Genomic DNA, 18,865 nt, shown 5'->3' with positions numbered 1-18,865 from the left:
TCTTTGATAATGATCAACAAGAATCAAATAATAGACTGCATATGATAGAACATGTTCTGAACGAAAGTTAGGCGAAAATTTTTCTCCGTTTGAAAATCTTTGCGGTCGCTTCTTTATTACATCAAATTCTGCACAGAAATTAGTCATTTTAGATTTTAAAATCTAGTCACTTGCCGTGCTTCATTTCTGACTGTATCACTATTAGGCATAAGAATAATACGAATATAAACATGCCACGATACGTATATTCTTCCGCGTTTGCTGTTGTCTCACTCTAGTTTCCTAGTTTATTAGGCAGACAGGATTTAAATGAGATAGCAGCAAACACGAAAGAATACATGGCAAAATGTTTATATTTGTATAATTCTTATGGTGAAGAGAATACTGTATATGATTCAAATTTCATCAGGTTCCTATTAGTAACCATCTCTTCTCACAGATAGGAAAAAATTCAGAACGTAGAGTTGGCCATATTGACAAACATCCCAAACAGTCATGCCAGTCAGATTTTCGTAGTACACTGAAATTGTGCTACAATCGAAGATGAACAATACGGAATTTGTATTTACTTCGTTGGATAATGTATGAAAATGCAGTGGTCGAAACTCGCGGCGGAGAAAAAAAAAGCTCGTCTTCCACTTTTTTTTAAATTTATTTACTGACGCTGAGATTTTGGCGCCAGTATTTATCCTTGTGCCTACAAAACATGCCCGCTTAGCGCTACATATATTCGGCGGCAGAAGTTAGTTGTGGCGGCATGTACCGACATTTTTCATAACTTCTGCATGCTTTGCACTCGATTCTAAGCCGCAGGCGGTTTTTTGGAATACGAAAACCGGAAAAAAAGTGCGGCTTAGATTCGAGTAAATACGGTATTTTCCACCTGGGAGGTCGATCTCTGTTCCTCTGGTGTGCTTGCCCTTGTATGATCGTACACTTGTTGCTGTATTAGATGGCCTGGCAGGCATCTGTGCACCTGGACCTAGGTATTTAACAATCAGCCTCCTCCTCGAGTGGGACTCCATATTGGCAGAGTACCGCAGCCTAAGGCACTTCACAGCCGCAGTAGCTTGTGCTGTGTGGGCCTTCACAATTCTTGCACTTGGGAGGGTGTCTCTTGGACAAGGAACATCTTACACTAGCATATTTGCCTGCACACCTCACATGTCTCAGTGAAGTACAGCAGCACTCCACATATTCAAGTCCTTGACAGCAAATGCACAGGGACAAGCCTTCCTTGTTCCATAGACATACAACACTGACCTGAGTATCTGCCACCTCTTCACTAAAAACAGGCTCATTTTTTCTCCTGATTCTTATTGGCTACTACCTGGAGTAAAGGTGGATTTGACGATGACCACACACACACACACACACACACACACACACACACACACACACACACACACACACACACACCAAATCTGTCCTCTCCTCCAGATCTTTAAGAGGTCAGGATCTGTGCACTTTTGGGAAACCCGTGAAGACTGCTTTCATGAGATTGTCTGGGACAAAAGCATGACTGCAGAAAGGAACCAAGAGCTCTGCTGCCGCACTTGCGACCTTCCTGAAATCTTTGACATTTGAGAGTTGAACTCTCCCTGTCTCCTGCAGGCCTCACAATGACGACGGCTCTCATCCATGGTTTGAGGCACTGCAGAATCACTTTTAGCTTGTTCAGACCACCTGGCAGTGAGTGCCGAATGGCAGTTGGCCGTATTTTCTGTATGTTGGTTTTCAGCCGTTTGCATGACCTTCCTCTGTTCCATCACAAGTGGTTGATACGGATTGGAGGCTGCTTCTGTGGCCCCAAATTTTGGATGAACAGGTAAGGTCCTCAGTGACTACAGTGAAGTGTTCAAAGACAAAGAAATAGCTTTACAATTAATAACAGATGTTGACAGTTGGTATTGGAAGCATCCAGTTGCTTATATCAGTAAGCCACCCAGTCAGACACACTTCAGATTTGACCCAGTAGAACTAGCTATTACCACCAGAAGTAAACTTGGAAACACACTAGTAAGAGGTAAAGTGCCTACAGCATAGACACTGGCCGGAAAGAGGGATATGCAGACAGGGCAAACCTACTTGTCAGTGGAATCAAATGTTATCTGAATTGGCAGAGCCTTAAAGGAAGAAAAGTGAAAGACATTGATTTCCAGTTCAAATAGGATTTCTGGCAGACTTGGGAAGAAAACTAATATCTTCCTTTCTACAAGAATGAAAAATGCAGAGGAGAACTACTTTATATGTACATTCAGAGAATTTAGATGGGACATAACAGAACTTCAGCTTATGACATTTTAACTGCTTTCAGACTTTTGTTTAATGTCACATCTCTTGTAATCACAGTCACAAACAATCATTAAATTCTTTTCTCATTTATGTCAGTATTAAGGCGTACTGATGCATTATGATAATATATGTACATTCAACTCTACAAAAGCAGAACCCTATGGATCCGTGGAAACAGATGCGGAACTTGGTGAATCAAAATTCTTTTACGTTGTGACTAGAAAAAGAAAAGCTAAATAGTTCAGGGATTGTCAGATATATACTCCTCATGTAAACATAAATCTATGATGGAAAGGAATTTGAATTATCTGACATACAAAGGAAGTAAGAAGTCCTTCGCGTTTCCTGAAAACACTGTTCTTTGGCAGTCACTGCATTTTGCTTCTGGACACCTCTTATCTCTATCTTTTTCTTTGTTTTATATGCTGGATGATCTCCCACTGTTCAACATTTTTGTCAAGAGTGAGTGAGTGAGTGTGTGTGTGTGTGTGTGTGTGTGTGTGTGTGTGTGTGTGTGTGTTAGTTATCTACCAGATTATAGCTTTTGTTCTGGGAATTTAGATGTTTCAGCTTCTAGTTCACAACTGATTTACACACTTATTAAATGTAAAAGTAAGACTTTATACGAGGGCCGTTCAGAAAGTAACCTCCGGTTGATTTAAAAAAATACACCAAGTTAAATAAAAATATTTTAATGTAAACATCTTACAACTACATCTTTGCACTATTTTTCTACATAGTCTCCATAGCGACTGAGGCACTTATCGTATCTCTTCACAAGCTTTGAAATTCCTTCTGCATAAAAATCACCCGCTTGTGCCTGGAGCCAGCCTGTGACCGCATCTTTGAGCTCTTCGTCGTCATCAAACCGCTGTGACCCGAGCCATTTCTTCAAATGCATGAAGAGGTGATAATCACTTGGCGCCAGGTCTGGGCTGTAAGGTGGATGGTTGATAACGTCCCACTTGAAGGACTCAAGAAGGGCCGTTGTTCTGCGAGCAGAATGAGGACGGGCGTTATCGTGCAAAAAAACGATACCGGAAGTCAGCATACCACGGCGTTTGTTCTGTATAGCCCGTCATAACTTTTTTATTGTTTCACAGTACACGTCTTGATTAATGGTCGTACCACGTTCCATGAATTCAACCAACAACACCCCTTTGGCATCCCAAAACACCGTTGCCATCAGTTTTCTGGCAGAAAAATCTTGCGAGGCTTTTCTTGGTTTGGTAGGCGAATTTGAATGTGCCCATAATTACAGATAAAAACAGGTACAGTGTTCTGTCGAATAGTAGTGATGCCTGCAATAAGGATATGCAAAACGCTAGTGAAGTGATGCAAGACAGTGAAACAACGTCCGAGTGGATAAAAGTGTCGCGAAAAGGTAATCCCTTGTCCACTAAAAGAAAAACAAACTCCGTAAAATCTGTCACATTTTGCGATAAAAACAAATACGACGTTTTGCAACAAAGTGAAGATACAAATAAACAAAAACCGACGTGTGTGACAAAGAAGAAAGAATCAAAAGTCGACGTCTTCGGAGACAGTCACGCCAAAGGAATTTCTCAAGAACTGCAAGAAAATAGTAAATCAACGACAGTCACAGGCATGGTTAAACCAGGTGCTGGTTTCAAAGAAGTGACGGAAAACATCATAAAATATCACTATGACAAGCAGGACAGTGTTGTAATCTGCGCAGGAGCTAAAGACATTTACGAAAACAATGCTATGAAAATGTATAAACAGCTCTTGAGTCTTTTGCTAGTACTGTCAAATACAAACATTTTACTGGTGAACTTTACCCACAGGCATGATTTACCTGAATGGTCATGTGTGAATAAGGAAATTCACAGAATTAATGCGAAACTTAATAGTAGTTGTAGGCTATTCAGCAATGTGAAATTAATTGACTCAAGCACACTTGACAGAGAATGTTTTACGAAACATGGGCTTCACCTTAACAGAAATGGTAAGGCCAGGTTAGGAAACTTAATAAGGGAAGCAATTAAATGCAATTACAAAGTGACAGCCACTGAACTGGGATGGTATAAATCTCCAATAGCAGAAACACCAGCAAAAACAGGAGCAGCACGCAAATGGACCATCCAAAAAACAGTAGCAATAGAGGAACCTACTACTGAACCAACAGCACGAAGAATCCTGTCAGCACCACCACCACATCCACTACCATTACCACCACCACCACCACCACCACCACCACCACCACCTCCGGCCACAGAAGCACCAGCAGCAACAACAGCAGCAGCAACTGAACCAACAACAACAGTAGCAGCAGCAACAAAACCATCAACAACAGTTGCAGCAACACAACACTGCCTAAGGAGGAGTCAAAGACAAGGTACATCCACATCATTAAATAAGGATTTTTTATGGCTTCAGACAAAGAAATGGAAAAGATTGTGACAAATCAGCAAGAAAATTTGCAGATAAGTCACAACTACTATGGAAAAAGCAGCACATTACCAGGTAATGACAAAAGAAAAAATACTTGCAAAACAGTCAGGATAATGTGTCAGAATATTCAGTGCCTCAGAAACAAAGTACTAGATCTAGAAGTAGCTTTAAGTAATCTTGCTGATGTCTCTTGTATTTGTTTATCTGAACACTGGTGCAAGGCTAGTGAATTAAGTCTCATAAATATAAACAAATTTAATTTAGCAACACATTATTGTCGAAGTGTTTTTAAAAATGGTGGGGTATACATTTACTCTAGAGTAGGACTGCAGTTCAAAGTGAAAACGGAATTGGACCATCTAAATATAGAAAAACATTTTGAATCATGTGCCATAGAGTTAAAAACTGAAGAGAAGAGTGAAAAACTAGTTGTCATTACAGTATATAGATCTCCACTGGGTGACAAAAACATATTCTTCAAAAAAATAGAAGCAGCATTAAACACTTTTTATAGTAATGAAGTGAAATTATTTTTATGTGGAGATTTTAATATTAACCTGTTAATTGAAAGTGATGAAAAAAGACAGCTTTTGAGTATACTCAGCAGCTTCCACATGAAACCACTCTTTACAGATGCCACCAGAATAACAGAACTGTCATCTTCTCTTTTAGACAATATTTTCTCAAATATGGAGAATGGTATCACTGAGCCACTAAACGTAAACTTAGGTCTTTCAGATCACAATACACTATTTACATACATAAATTACTCTATCCCCAAGGCAGTGAAATATAAGTGGGGATACAAAAGACACTTCTATACAGAAAAAGTAAATACTTTCATCCAGTTGTTAGCTAATGAAACCTGGGAAGATGTCTTTGCACAAATTACAACCGAGGAATCTTTCAATGCTTTTTCTAGTACATTCATGTCCCTATTTGAGATGTGTTTCCCAAAAAAGCTCACAAAGATCAATGTCATGCCTAGGAACACAAGCCAGTGGATAACACCCACTATTAGAGTATCTAGTCAAACACTAAAACATATCAGTCAACTCAAAAAAGATAACAAAGATGAACACTTCTCAGATTATGTTAAGACATACAAGAAAATTTACAGGAAGGTGATCAAAAAAGCCAAGACAATGCACAATGACAGTGTAATTGCTGGGTCAGCAAACAAATCAAAAGCTATATGGAATGTAGTAAAAAAAGAAATAGGCCCAAGCAAAAATGTTAGAAATCCAGATGACTTTGTTTTAAAAGATGATCAAGGTGTGCTAGTCAGAAATCGTACTTTAGCAAATTACGTTAATGACTACTTCATAAATAGTCCAATCAATCTGCATAAAAATTGTCCTAAGATTAGTAGAACATCAATCCCAGAAGAACAAAGTGTGAATTCATTATTGCTACCTCCCACAAACAAATTGGAAGTTAATCAAATAATAAAAACAGTGAAGAATAAAATGTCCTCAGGGATTGACGAGATACCTTGCTCAGTCATGATGAGATGTGCTAGTGTCATATCAGACCCACTCTCACACATCATAAACATATCATTTTCGGAAGGCGTCTTTCCACAACGATTAAAAATTGCAAAAGTAAAACCATTGTATAAAAAGGGCAATATACATGATGTGGGAAACTATAGACCAATAGCTTTATTATCGGTATTTTCAAAAGTAATAGAGAGAGTCATGAAAAACAGAATTACAAATTACCTCGAGAAATTCAATCTATTGTCTGTAAACCAACACGGCTTTCGCAAAGGAATGAGTACAGAGTCAGCCATCACCCAATTCATTGAAAATATTGTAACGGGGCTAGATAAGAACAACAGTACAATAGGAATAAATTTGGACCTCTCAAAGGCATTCGATACTGTCCAACATGATATCCTGCTAGACAAATTAGAATATGTCGGTATACGAGGAGTAGCTAAAAAGTGGTTTCAGTCATATCTCCATAATAGGAAACAGGTAGTAGAAATTGCAACAACAAACAGTAAAAACCAAAGTATTGTTTACAGATCGGATATTCAGACTGTGCCAATAGGGGTACCGCAGGGGAGTGTTCTAGGACCTCTCCTATTTCTTCTTTACATAAATGATATCAAGATTCCAGTAAATGGTACTCATATAACCCTGTTTGCGGATGACACAAACATTGTAGTAACTGACATAAACCGGGTATTGCCAACATCTGCAACCAGAGTTATAGAATATTTGCAAAATTGGTTTGAAGTGAACAAATTAACCATAAATATCTCTAAAACTAATTATATCCATTACAGGAAAGCAAAGTCACACTCTGATCTAGATCTCAGAATACAAAATAAAGAAATTGTGAGAGTTGCTACCACAAAATTCTTAGGTGTACATATAGATGAAAATTTAGACTGGAAATCCCATATCCTGTATCTCTCACATAAGTTAAGTTCTGCTTGCTTTGCTTTACGCGTTATTAGCTTTGTATGTAGTAGGGAATGTAGCAGAGCTGTTTACTTTGCTTATATACATTCTGCTATTACCTATGGCCTCATCTTCTGGGGTCATAGTAAAAAAAATCTCAAAACCATCTTCACTCTACAAAAACGAGCTGTTAGAATAATTACCAACAGTTCAAGGCTAACTCCTTCAAAGCAATTATTTAAACAGCTGAATATTCTACCCCTACCGTGCCTCTATATACAGAAAAGCTTAATTAATATAAAACAAAATATTAACAATTTCCAATCCAACTCGGATCTACATACTTACAACACAAAAAAGTGCAATGACGTTCATATAAAAAGAGTTAACAAGGCTTTGGCGCAGAAACAAACAAACATACAAGGAAGTAAATTGTATAACAAACTACCGGTAAAGTTAAAAGAAATAAAAAAATTGTCTTCATTTAAAGAAGCAGTATTCAAATTTTTAATGACCAACTGCTATTATAGTGTAAAAGAATACCTGGAATAGCGCCATACTAAACCATCATATTTATGTACTCTGTGCCAATAGTAATTTTTATCTGACTGTTGCTATGATCTAAATAAATAATATGTACAAAAGTGCTAGAATTGTATGTGTTATATCTAAATATCAACTGTGTATTCCATGTAAAAAGTCTTTCTCATACATCAATGTAAATAATCAAAGTTGTACATGCTATTTCAATGTGGTCTGATGTTACATAGTCTACTATGCACATCTGTATTTTGTATAGTATTGTTCACCCTATATGTGTGTATATATATACTATGTATTTTTTTTGACGAAATCCATGCAATGTAAATTGTCTCTGGATGAATAAACAACTACTACTACTACTACTACTACTACTACTACACCACATCTTTGATTGTTCTTTTGTCTCAGGGTTCACGTACTTAATCCAGGTTTCGTCACCGGTCACGATTCTGTTTAACAATGGTTCTCCTTCGTCCTCATAACGTGACAAAGTCTAATGCAGAGGCCATTCTTTGAGTTTTGTGGTGGTTGGTAAGAATTTTGGGCACCCATCGTGCACAGAACTTATGTTTAACCCAATCTTGCTGTCACTATCTCATACAAGAGAGTCTTAGAAATCTGTGGAAAACCAGTAGACAACTCCGACATTGAGAAACGTCTATTTTCACGAACTTTTGCATCAACTGTCTGAACGAGTTCGTCAGTCACCAATGATGGTCTACGACTCCTCTCTTCATCATGAACGTTTTCTCGTCCACTTTTAAATAAACGTACCCATTCACGGACAACTCCTTCACTCATAACTCTTGGTCCGTACACGGCACAAAGCTCACGATGAATAGCTGCTGCAGAATATCCTTTGGCTGTAAAAAACCTTATGACAGCACGCACTTCACATTTGGCGGGGTTTTCTATTGCAGCACACATTTCAAACTGGCACAAAAACTAAACTAGCGCAGGTACGATGTTCACTCGACTACGGCTTGATGCTGACTGACCTGTTGAGTGCGTGAACGCACAGATGGCGTCGCTACTCCCCCCACAACCCGCACTGTGACCAATCGGAGGTTACTTTCTGAACCGCCCTCGTACATGTTTAGACTATCACATTCAGTACAAGGGAAAGGTATTTTCAATTTGGATACCTATGAAAACAGGTTTATAAATTTTCCTTGTTATCAAATGGTTCAAATGGATCAAATGGATCTGAGCACTATGGGACTTAACATCTGTGGGCATCAGTCCCCAAGAACTTAGAACTACTTATACCTAACTAACCTAAGGACATCACACACATCCATGCCCGAGGCAGGATTTGAACCTGCGACCGTAGTGGTCGCATGATTCCAGACTATAGCGTCTACAACTGCTCGGCTACACCTTCCTTGTTATCACTGAGGTCTTTATGAAGGAGTACTTACATTTATTCCATACAGATGTTTGTAGAATTATGGAGTATTTTGGGATAGAATTGAAAAATCAGATTTAAAAAACTCTTCAAAATTTCTTTATTAAAGACATAGCTTAACAATCAAAAACTTAAACAGTTTCTATAATAATAGTTGATCTTACACAGAAAAAGGAAAAAACAACAAAATTCTCTAATGGTAATAAGAGGGTAACCTCATGAAAGATTCTGAATAAAAATCTTAATAGGCAAAAGCAACTTATTTCCTCAGTCATTTCATTTGAATAAATATTTCTGTTGCTGTATAATCTGTTTACACAATCAAGTTGTATTATTCACAGCCAGAAAAACGAAATGAGATCACACATTTAGGATCACAAGTTTTATATGAACACATGTATTAAAATGTCATGGCAGGTGGCAATTGTTCCAATATAAATTCTCAAATTATATCAAACACCCAATTTTCTATGAAGCTTTGAAGTGAATTTGAGCAACACTGTGATGATTTTGTATAAATTAACTATGAAAATGATCATTTTTTAGGACGAAAGTACACATCTCGTATAAGCATCGTCGTGACAGATGGAACTTGCTTCTTTTCATGTTGCCATAAAACAACATCATTAAATGATTCAAATTCCACTGCAACTTTCCGTGCAGTACGTGTTAAAACCCTAAGGAGATCCATTGTGGAAGCATGGGCCATAAGTTCTTCACACAAGCACTGGATGAACCACGTACCACTTTCAGGGTTTCGCCACGAATAAAAGCCTGTAATTTTATTTACATGACGATAAGAACAGGAAATTTTAACATGGAAGTATGTAGCAACTATCTGGTAGGTAGTATCTTAAAAATATTAGGATATGCTTACCTTCAGCAGAGCTGTAAGCAATTAAAAAATCTGCATGTGTCGGAATTTTGTACGCCTCTTGGGATGAGTCAGTCTGAGTTCTTGAGCGAACTAACTTCACACCAGGGTCCACTTCCTCTCCTCGACAAGCCTGAAATCAAAACACAGAATGTGGATAAATAAATAAATCACACACACACACACACACACACACACACACACACACACACACACACACACACACACACACACACGTGTACGTTATATGTATGTATCATGAAACCATGAAACCACATGTACTTGAAACTGCATCATTTTGAAGACCTATTTCTGTATTATATTTCCAGATCATAGCATCTTTTTACTACATTTTTGAAATCTGGAAGAAGAATGTTATAATCATTCACATTTTAAAACACCAACCTCTCAGGAATTTGGTGTTCTGTCTAGTAGCTCAAAATGTTCTGCATCCAACACTCTTATGTGTTAACTAAATATTTCAATTTCAGTATTACAGTTCCTATAAAAATTTGTGTGTGTTTTGCTACACTGTATGAAGAGAAAGTACCTGCCTGCAAATAACCTCCAGAAAAATTTAATATTAATACCCTTTTTAGAAAGTAAGAGTCTATAGTTGAATGAAATAGCTTAATTGCCAAATGTGAATGTACAGGGTGTTTATACATCTTACAAAGTATTATTTTGCCCAAACTATCCATCGCTGTGTCTCGACTCTGCTATTGGAGAAGTGAGTACATAGCCTAGTTTATATTAATAGCCGCTAGATGTCAGTTGTCTGCTGTTTCGCTTGGTAACCATCATATGTTAAAATAAATACTCTGCAGCAGAAATCATTGTGTGTTCTCAAGTTGAGGAGTGCAGTTCCATGATTACAGTGCAAAGATGTTTCAGGTTGAGGTACCAAGTTGATCCTCCAACTGGCTAGAACATTCATTCACAGATGGTATCGACAGTTTCTAGATACAGAATGCGTATGTAAAGGAAAGAGTCCTGGCCACCCTCATGTTTCTGAAGAAAATGTTGCACAAATTCACAATGCTTTCCAACATAGTCCTTCAAAATTAATTCGTCATGCCAGTCGGGAGTTACAACTGCCTAGAATAACAATTTGGCATGTTTTGAGATGATGGTTGGTTATGAAGCCGTGCAAGTCACAGCTGTCACAAACTCTGTGTCCTGATGACAAACACAAACGTGTGGCATTTTGTAATGAGATTCTCGATGCTATTGACAATGGTAGCACTTTCACACAACGCATCATGTTCATGTTCAGTGATGAGACTTCCTATGTTAATGGTCAGGTAAATAAGCACAACATCCAAATTTGGGGCTTGCAGAACCCATATGCAGCCACTGAACATGTATGAGATTAGTCCGAAGTATGTGTGTTTTGTGCGATGTATCCTGATCATCTGTTTACAGCCCATTCGTCTTTGACAGAAACATGGTTAACAATCAGCAGTATCTCACTGTTACAAAACTGGTTGTTTCTGAGGCTGCTTGAAGACAACTTCATTTTTTAACAAGACACACCACCCCCTCACTAGTCGTCAAGTGTGTTAATATCTGAATGAAACTCTACTGAACAGTTGGATCAGTCATCAAGGAGCTGGCAATTTAGCAAGTCTCAGTTGGGCTCCACAGTTACTGGATTTGACACCCTCTGACTTCCTCCTGTCGGGTTTCATTAAAGACAATGTTTGTACCACCACTCCCACAGAACCCGGAAAAGTTGAAGAACTGGACCCGTACTGCCATAACATCAGTGAAGAAGGATGGGCTTATCCGAGTATGGGAGGAATTTGAGTATTGATGTGATATTGTTTGTGGAGGACACATTGAACAACCATAATCTGAACTTGAGAGGTTTGTAAATGTGTGTGTAAAGTTTCATATTCATATGTCTTAAAGTTTGATGAATATATGCATTCAAAATACGTATGTTCTTTTTGAAACACCCTGGGTATTACGTATCGTTCTTGAGTTATGTTGATTTTGTAGGAGATCTGTATTTTAATGTTTTATAAAATATTCTTACACAAACAGATGCTGAAATAATGCCATAGTATGAGTCATTTATCTGTACTCAAATAATTAGGAACATGCTCTCTTTATTCAGGTTTGATTTCTCTTTGTCTCTGTGCATTGTTTACCACTTTTGTGATGATTATGGAACTTAGTATCGGCAAGCTGGTATTTTTAAAAGTGTTATGTGATAAATGTACTTGAAAAGTAACTTCAGTTGTGTTAACTTGATCATTTATAATTGTTTAAGCACCCATCAGTTCATCTACTGGAAATAAAATTAAATAGAATTGGAGCAGTTAATATCAATAATGTTACATACTAAAGTAACTTCCCTGGCTGCTGCCCATCCCAGCACTACATTTTCTTTAAATGTAGTTATTCTCTTTTTGTTTGACTCATGTATCACCCACATTTCATTTCCAAACACTGATGCACTTCAGAGAAATTTATATTAGATGTAATGAATTCCTCTTCCTCAGATGTGCATTTCTTCCTGTCATCCGTCTGTATCCTATATCTTTTCACTTTCAGCTTTTGTTAGTTATATTGCTAGGCAAATAGCAAAATTTAGTGTCCCATGTCCTTATTCTTTCAGCAACATCTGATGAATTTAACTAAATTCCATTACTTTTGAAAAACTTCTGTTTACGTTCATCTTGTACCGTCTTTTCAAGACACCATCCATTTCACTTAACTGCTCTTTAAAGTTCTATGCCATCTCTTGTGAAATTAAATCAGCACATGTCTTAGTTTTTATTTCTTCTCCCTAAACTGATCTTTTCCAAATTTTTCCTTAGTTTCTCTTGGTGTTTGCTCCATGAATAAATATAGTAACATTGAGGATATGCTGAAGTGCTGCCTCACTTTTTAACTGCCACTTCCCTTCCATGTCCTTCAATTTCTAATGGCCATCTCATTTCTGTGCAAATTATCTGTTATTCCCAGTATTTTATACCTGTTGCCTATGTAATTTTGGAGAGCATATTCTAGTTGGCTTTGTCTAAAGCTTTCTTTAAATCCACAAATGCTATAAGTCTAAGTTCACCTTTCTTCAGTCTTTCTTGCAATTGATGTCATACAGTAATTATTGCTTCTTATGGTTCTACATTTCTTCACAACCTGCATTTATTTTGCAGGAGGTTAGCTTCACCATTTTTCCCATCCTTCTGTTAGCAGATCATGCAAATATTTTGCAGTCATGACTAATGTAATGGTTTGTAGCATGTAGTCTAAGTTTGAGGATATTCTGCCTGTCTCAAATCCTTCACATTAGGTGTAACACTTCCATCACGGCTGGCTCTCACGAAGACTTCAGTCATTTTGGGGTGATGACATCTACTCTAGGGACTTTTTTTACTTAGGTTTTTCAATGTTCTGTCAAATTATTCTTATATCATCTTGTCTCCCATCTCACCATAATGTATTTCCTCTTCTATTTCTACAAAGTTATCTTGAAGTTTATTTCCCCTTCTATTTATTCCTTCCACCTTTCAGCTCTCCATTCTTTCCTTTGTGCTAGCTTGGGCCATCTGAGTAGTTGTAGTTCTTGTTCTTTTCAGTAGTTCCATCAGACACAGACCCTGTGCCATCAGAAAATCACATTAAACAGAACTGAATCCCAAATATTTAACTGGTGATTTTACTTGATTTGCTAGTATTTGTGAGCCAAATTCATACGAAGAAGCAACAAGTTGTGAAAAATGGAAGGAAGCCTTAAATGACATCCATCACTCAAAAGAAACACTGACTATGGCCAGTTTACACTTAACAAAAGAAATCAATTCTAAATGGGTATTGGCACATCTAAGAAACATTAGATGATTTAAAAAATTGATATCAGGGTCATTTTGTTGCAAAGGGTTATTCCCAGATAGCAGGAGGACTCTGATGAAACATTCTTTTCTGTTCCTGGTTGTTCATTTTTTATCCTGCTAGCCTTAGCAGCCAAATTTGATCTTGACATGGAACACATGGATGTTCAATCCACATTCCTATATGGTTATCTGAAAGCTTACATTCCTCAACGCAGAGGTTACTTAAAGGAGAGTAAGGCAACTAATGTTTGCAAACTGAAGAAGGCAATTCATGGTCTCAAATAGCATCACTTGTTTGCTATCAGAAGCTACATCTCGCATTTTTTTAATGAACCTGAGGAACTCTGAAAAGAAATCTTTGCATTTATATCCTAACTGAGAAGCAAATTATACTCGTTCTGGTCACTTATTCAGACAAATTTATAGACTACTCGAAAAGAAATAATAGGTGGAAGAAATAATTGAAGAAAGGATTAAATGATCAGTTGGAGACTAAAGAGCTTGGTGAACTCTATGTGTTTGCTAGAAGATAATGTGAAACAGAAAACAAGGGATGATTAGCAAGTAAATATTCAGCAAACATACTCAAGATATTTGTCATGGAAGATTTCAATCCAGTCACACATTCACTCAAACCTGGTCTGAAGTTGCAGGGGGACAAAAAACTGCAAAGAACAACTGACAGATGAAGAACAACTTTTGTTACATTTCATTCCTGATCAGCAAGGCATTGTGCCACTCCTGCATTTGGCTCAAGGTCCAAGACCAGACATTGCATACGAGGGTTGTGAGTGACTAGCCAATTACTCCAGTAAAGAAGATTTTTAACCAATGTTACACAAAATAGATAAGTAATTTACTTTACTGTTTGAACATATCCTCCTTATTTACTGAGATACTCCATAAACTATTGAATGTTACCTACATTCTATGTGCCCTGGAAATCTCTGGGAAACACATTTAATGACACTGTGTGTGTTAATGTTCTCGTGCTAATTTCCTCAAAAATACTTTGGTAATTTTCACAATGAAAGTGCCAAGGCAGGTAGCTGTCCCCTACCTAAGGGAGTGAACGAGTGACTTGGCTATTAGTGCATTATCTTTGTGTCCTTATTCTGAAGTTTGGTCCTATGCATAGTCCTGTTGTCAGTATGTATTCTAAACTATTACTTTTGAAGTGCAGTTCTGCAGCCCACCTACTTAAACTGCATTGCTGTATGAACTGTAAATGTACATTACACATTTTATGTCTTCAGAAATGCCATTTTCAATTTTATTATGTTGATTTGAAAGTGTCTCTCAGCCCAAAACTAGTCAACGAATATAAAATAAAATATTTATAACTTACAGATTTTTCATTCTATTGCTTAAAAAAATTTTATTCAGCCTATTTCATTTGGATTATTCCTGCCTCTTACAGCCATATGCTAACAACATGGATGCCATTTTCATCCATCATCATCTTGAAGTGTGATCCCATCACCAAAATAATGATTACTGGGCTCTGCATAATAAATTGGATGATGCTTCCTTGATATGCACAGCCCTCTAATCATCCTTAATAGTGATTAATAGTCTAACAATCAGCATTGGCGGCCAAAGACCTCAGACATAAGAAGTCACGCTCATTCTGCCAACGGCCTTGTCAAAGAAGCCGGAGGGTGGTCAGAAGTTCAGAGTATTCTCTTGTCCTTGAGGTGGGAAACTGCCCCTAGAGGCAGAAGCATCAGCAATGATGAACAGTGTGAGGAATCAGAAGGGAATGGAAAGCACTGCATTATTATTGTTGTGGTCTTCAGTCCTGCATTGGAGGGCAGTGTGGAGGGTAAAAATCATAGAGGGAGACCAAGAGATGAATACATGAAACAGATTCAGAAGGATGTAGGTTGTTGTAAGTACTGGGAGATGAAGAAGCTTGCACAGGATAGGGTAGCATGGAAAGCTGCATCAAACCAGTCTCAGGAGTGAAGACCACAACAACATCTACTTCAGTCCAGACACTGGTTTGATGCAGCTCTTCATGCAAGCTTCTTCATCTCCCAGTACTTACTGCAACCTACATCCCTCTGAATCTGTTTAGAGTATTCCTCTCTTTGTCTCCCTCTATGATGTTTACCCTCCACACTGCCCTCCAGTACTAAATTGGTGATCCCTTGATGCCTCAGAATACGCCCTACCAACCGATCCCTTCTTCTAGTCAAGTTGTGCCACAAACTCCTCTTCTCCCCAATTCTATTCAATACCTCCTCATTAGTTATGTGATCTATACATCTAATCTTCAGCATTCTTCTGTAGCACCACATTTCGAAAGCTTCTATTCTCTTCTTGTCTAAACTATTTAACATCCATGTTTCGCTTCCATACAAATACTTTGAGAAAAGACTTCCTGACACAATCTGTACTCTATGTTAACAAATCTCTCTTCTTCAGAAACACTTCCCTTGCCATTGCCAGTCTACATTTTATATCCTCTCTACTTCAACCATCATCAGTTATTTTGCTCCTCAAATAGCAAACCTCATTTCCTTATCTAAGTCCCACAACATCACCCTATTTAATTCAACTACAGTCCATTATCCTTTTTTTGCTTTTGTTGATGTTTATCTTATATCCTCCTTTCAAGACACTGTCCATGCCATTCAGAAGCTATTCCAGGTCCTTTGCTGTCTCTGACAGAATTACAATGTCATCGGCGAACCTCAAAGTTTTTATTTCTTCTCCATGGATTATAATTCCTACTCCAAATTTTTCTTTTGTTTCCTTTACTGCTTGCTCAATATACAGATTGAATAACATCAGCGATAGGCTACAACCCTGTCTCACTCCCTTCCCAACCACTGCTTCCCCTTCATGCCCCTCAATTATTATAACTGCTATCTGGTTTCTGTACAAATTGTAAATAGTCTTTCACTTCCTGTATTTTACCCCTGCCACCTTCAGAATTTGAAAGAGTATTCCAGTCAACATTGTCAAAGGCTTTCTCTATGTCTACAAATGCTAGAAACGTAGGTTTGCCTTTCCTTAATCTATTTTCTAAGGTAAGTCGTATGGTCAGTATTGCCCCATGTGTTCCAACATTTCTACGGAATCCAAACTGATCTTCCCCGAAGTTGGCTTCTACCAGTTTTTCCATTCGTCTGTAAAGAATGCGTGTTAGTACTTTGCAGCCGTGGCTTATTAAACTGATAGTTCAGTAATTTTCACGTCTGTCAGCACCTGCTTTCTTTGGGATTGGAATTATTATATTCTTCTTGAAGTCTGAGGATATTTTTCCTGTCTCATACATCTTGCTCACCAGATGGTAGAGTTTTGTCAGGACTGGCTCTCCCAAGTCTGTCAGTAATTCTAATGGAATGTTGCTTACTGCTGGAGTCTTGTTTTGACTTACATCTTTCAGTGCTCTGTCAAACTCTTCATGTAGTATCGTATCTCCTGTTTCATCTTCATCTACATTCTCTTCCATTTCCATAATATTGTCCTCAAGAACATCGCCCTTGTATAGACCCTCTTTATACTACTTCCGCCTTTCTGCTTTGCATTCTTTGCTTAGAACTAGGTTTCCATCTGAGCCCTTGATATTCATGCAAGTGCTTCTCTTTCCTCCAAAGGTCTCTAATTTTCCTTTAGGCAGTATCTATCTTACCTCTAGTGAGATGAGCCTCTACAACCTCATATTTGTCCTCTAGCCATCCCTGCGGAGTCATTTCGCACTTCCTGTCGATCTCATTTTTGAGACATTTGTATTCCTTTTTGCCTGCTTCATTGACTACATTTTTATATTTTCTCCTTTCATCAATTAAATTCAATAGCTCTTCTGTTACCCAAGGATATCTATTAGCCCTAGTCTTTCTACCTACTTTATCCTCTGCTGCCCTCACTATTTCATCTCTTAAAGCTGATCATTCTTCTTCTAATGTATTTCTTTCCCCCATTCTTGTCTATCGTTCCCTAATGCTCTCCCTGAAGATCTCTACAACATCGGGTTCTTTCAGTTTATCCAGGTCCCATCTCCTCAATTTCCCATCTTTTTGCAGTTTCTTCAGTTTCAATCTACAGTTCATAACCAATAGACTGTGGTCAGAGTCCACATCTGCCCCTGGAAATGTCTTATAATTTAAAACCTGGTTCCTGAATCTCTGTCTGCGTTATAGGGACATAATGTGCATTCACACGATATGTGGCCTGTAATTGATGAAGCGTCATCTCTCCATTGGCTAAAGATTCCGGGATAGTCTTCCATTTGCATCTTAAGCAGGGGTCTGCCAAAGGGGAGGGGACCACAAAAAGCAGAATGAATGAATAAAGAAATGATAATGTTCCATGACTCATGGTGTGGAATGATATAAGCTTGAGCATGGTAGTGAAGTTAAAAAAAAAAAAAAAATTGGGAAAAAGAACTGCAAAGGCTCAATCTAGATGTAGCAGGGGTCAGTGAGATGAAATGGAAAGAAGTCGAGGATTTCTAGTCAGATGAATACAGGGTAACAGCAACAGCAACAGAAAATTGTATAAGGGGAGGAGGATTTGTTATGAATAGGAGAATGAGAGAGCGTTACTGTGAACAGTTCAGTCATAGGGTTGTTATCAGAATCAACAGCAAACCAGCACTGACAATAGTTCAGTATACATGCCAACATCATAAATTACGTGAGAGAGAAAGTATATGAAGATATTGAAAGTTTAATACAGTACACAAAGAGAGATGAAAATCTGGTAGTCATGGGGGACTGCAATGCAGTTGTAGAGGAAGAAGTAGAAGGAAAGGTTACAGGAGAATATGGGCTTGGGATACACACGCACACACACACATCCGCATGTACACAGACACAAGCAGAAAAAGGTCTCTTTGTGCCTGTGTACGTGCAGATGGATATATCTGTGTGGGGGGGGGGGGGGGTGTTCTGTATTTGCTAGTATTGTAGACCCGCTTGTGATGTGGTCTACTGTTTCTATTTGTTGTTTGCAAATTCTGCATTTATCTGTTGTGGTATTGGGATCTTTAATAATATGCTTGCTGTAATATCTGGTGTTTATTGTTTGATCCTGTATTGCAATCATGAATCCTTCCGTC

General features: G+C 38.0%; 1 protein-coding gene across 2 annotated transcripts in view; it reads right to left on the bottom strand.

Moving 5' to 3' along the window:
* Positions 1-9,196: 9,196 nt before the first annotated feature.
* LOC126161576 (caspase-1-like) overlaps positions 9,197-18,865 on the bottom strand; it is a 138,284-nt gene continuing 128,615 nt past the window's right edge. Inside the window, exons 5-6 of one of the 2 annotated variants that reach the window (XM_049917516.1) lie at positions 9,953-10,082; positions 9,197-9,849 (exon numbers count right to left, since the gene is read on the bottom strand). In XM_049917516.1, coding sequence (XP_049773473.1) covers positions 9,611-9,849; positions 9,953-10,082 — 369 coding nt within the window. In that variant the 3' untranslated portion in view covers positions 9,197-9,610. The remainder of the gene's footprint in view (positions 9,850-9,952; positions 10,083-18,865) is intronic. The other variant, XM_049917517.1, reaches the window with a different exon arrangement.

Source organism: Schistocerca cancellata, chromosome 2 (genome assembly GCF_023864275.1).
Source record: "Schistocerca cancellata isolate TAMUIC-IGC-003103 chromosome 2, iqSchCanc2.1, whole genome shotgun sequence".
Taxonomy (NCBI): Eukaryota; Metazoa; Arthropoda; class Insecta; order Orthoptera; family Acrididae; genus Schistocerca; species Schistocerca cancellata.
Note: the sequence above shows the minus strand (reverse complement) of the source record. Positions and strands in the feature narration are given on the sequence as shown.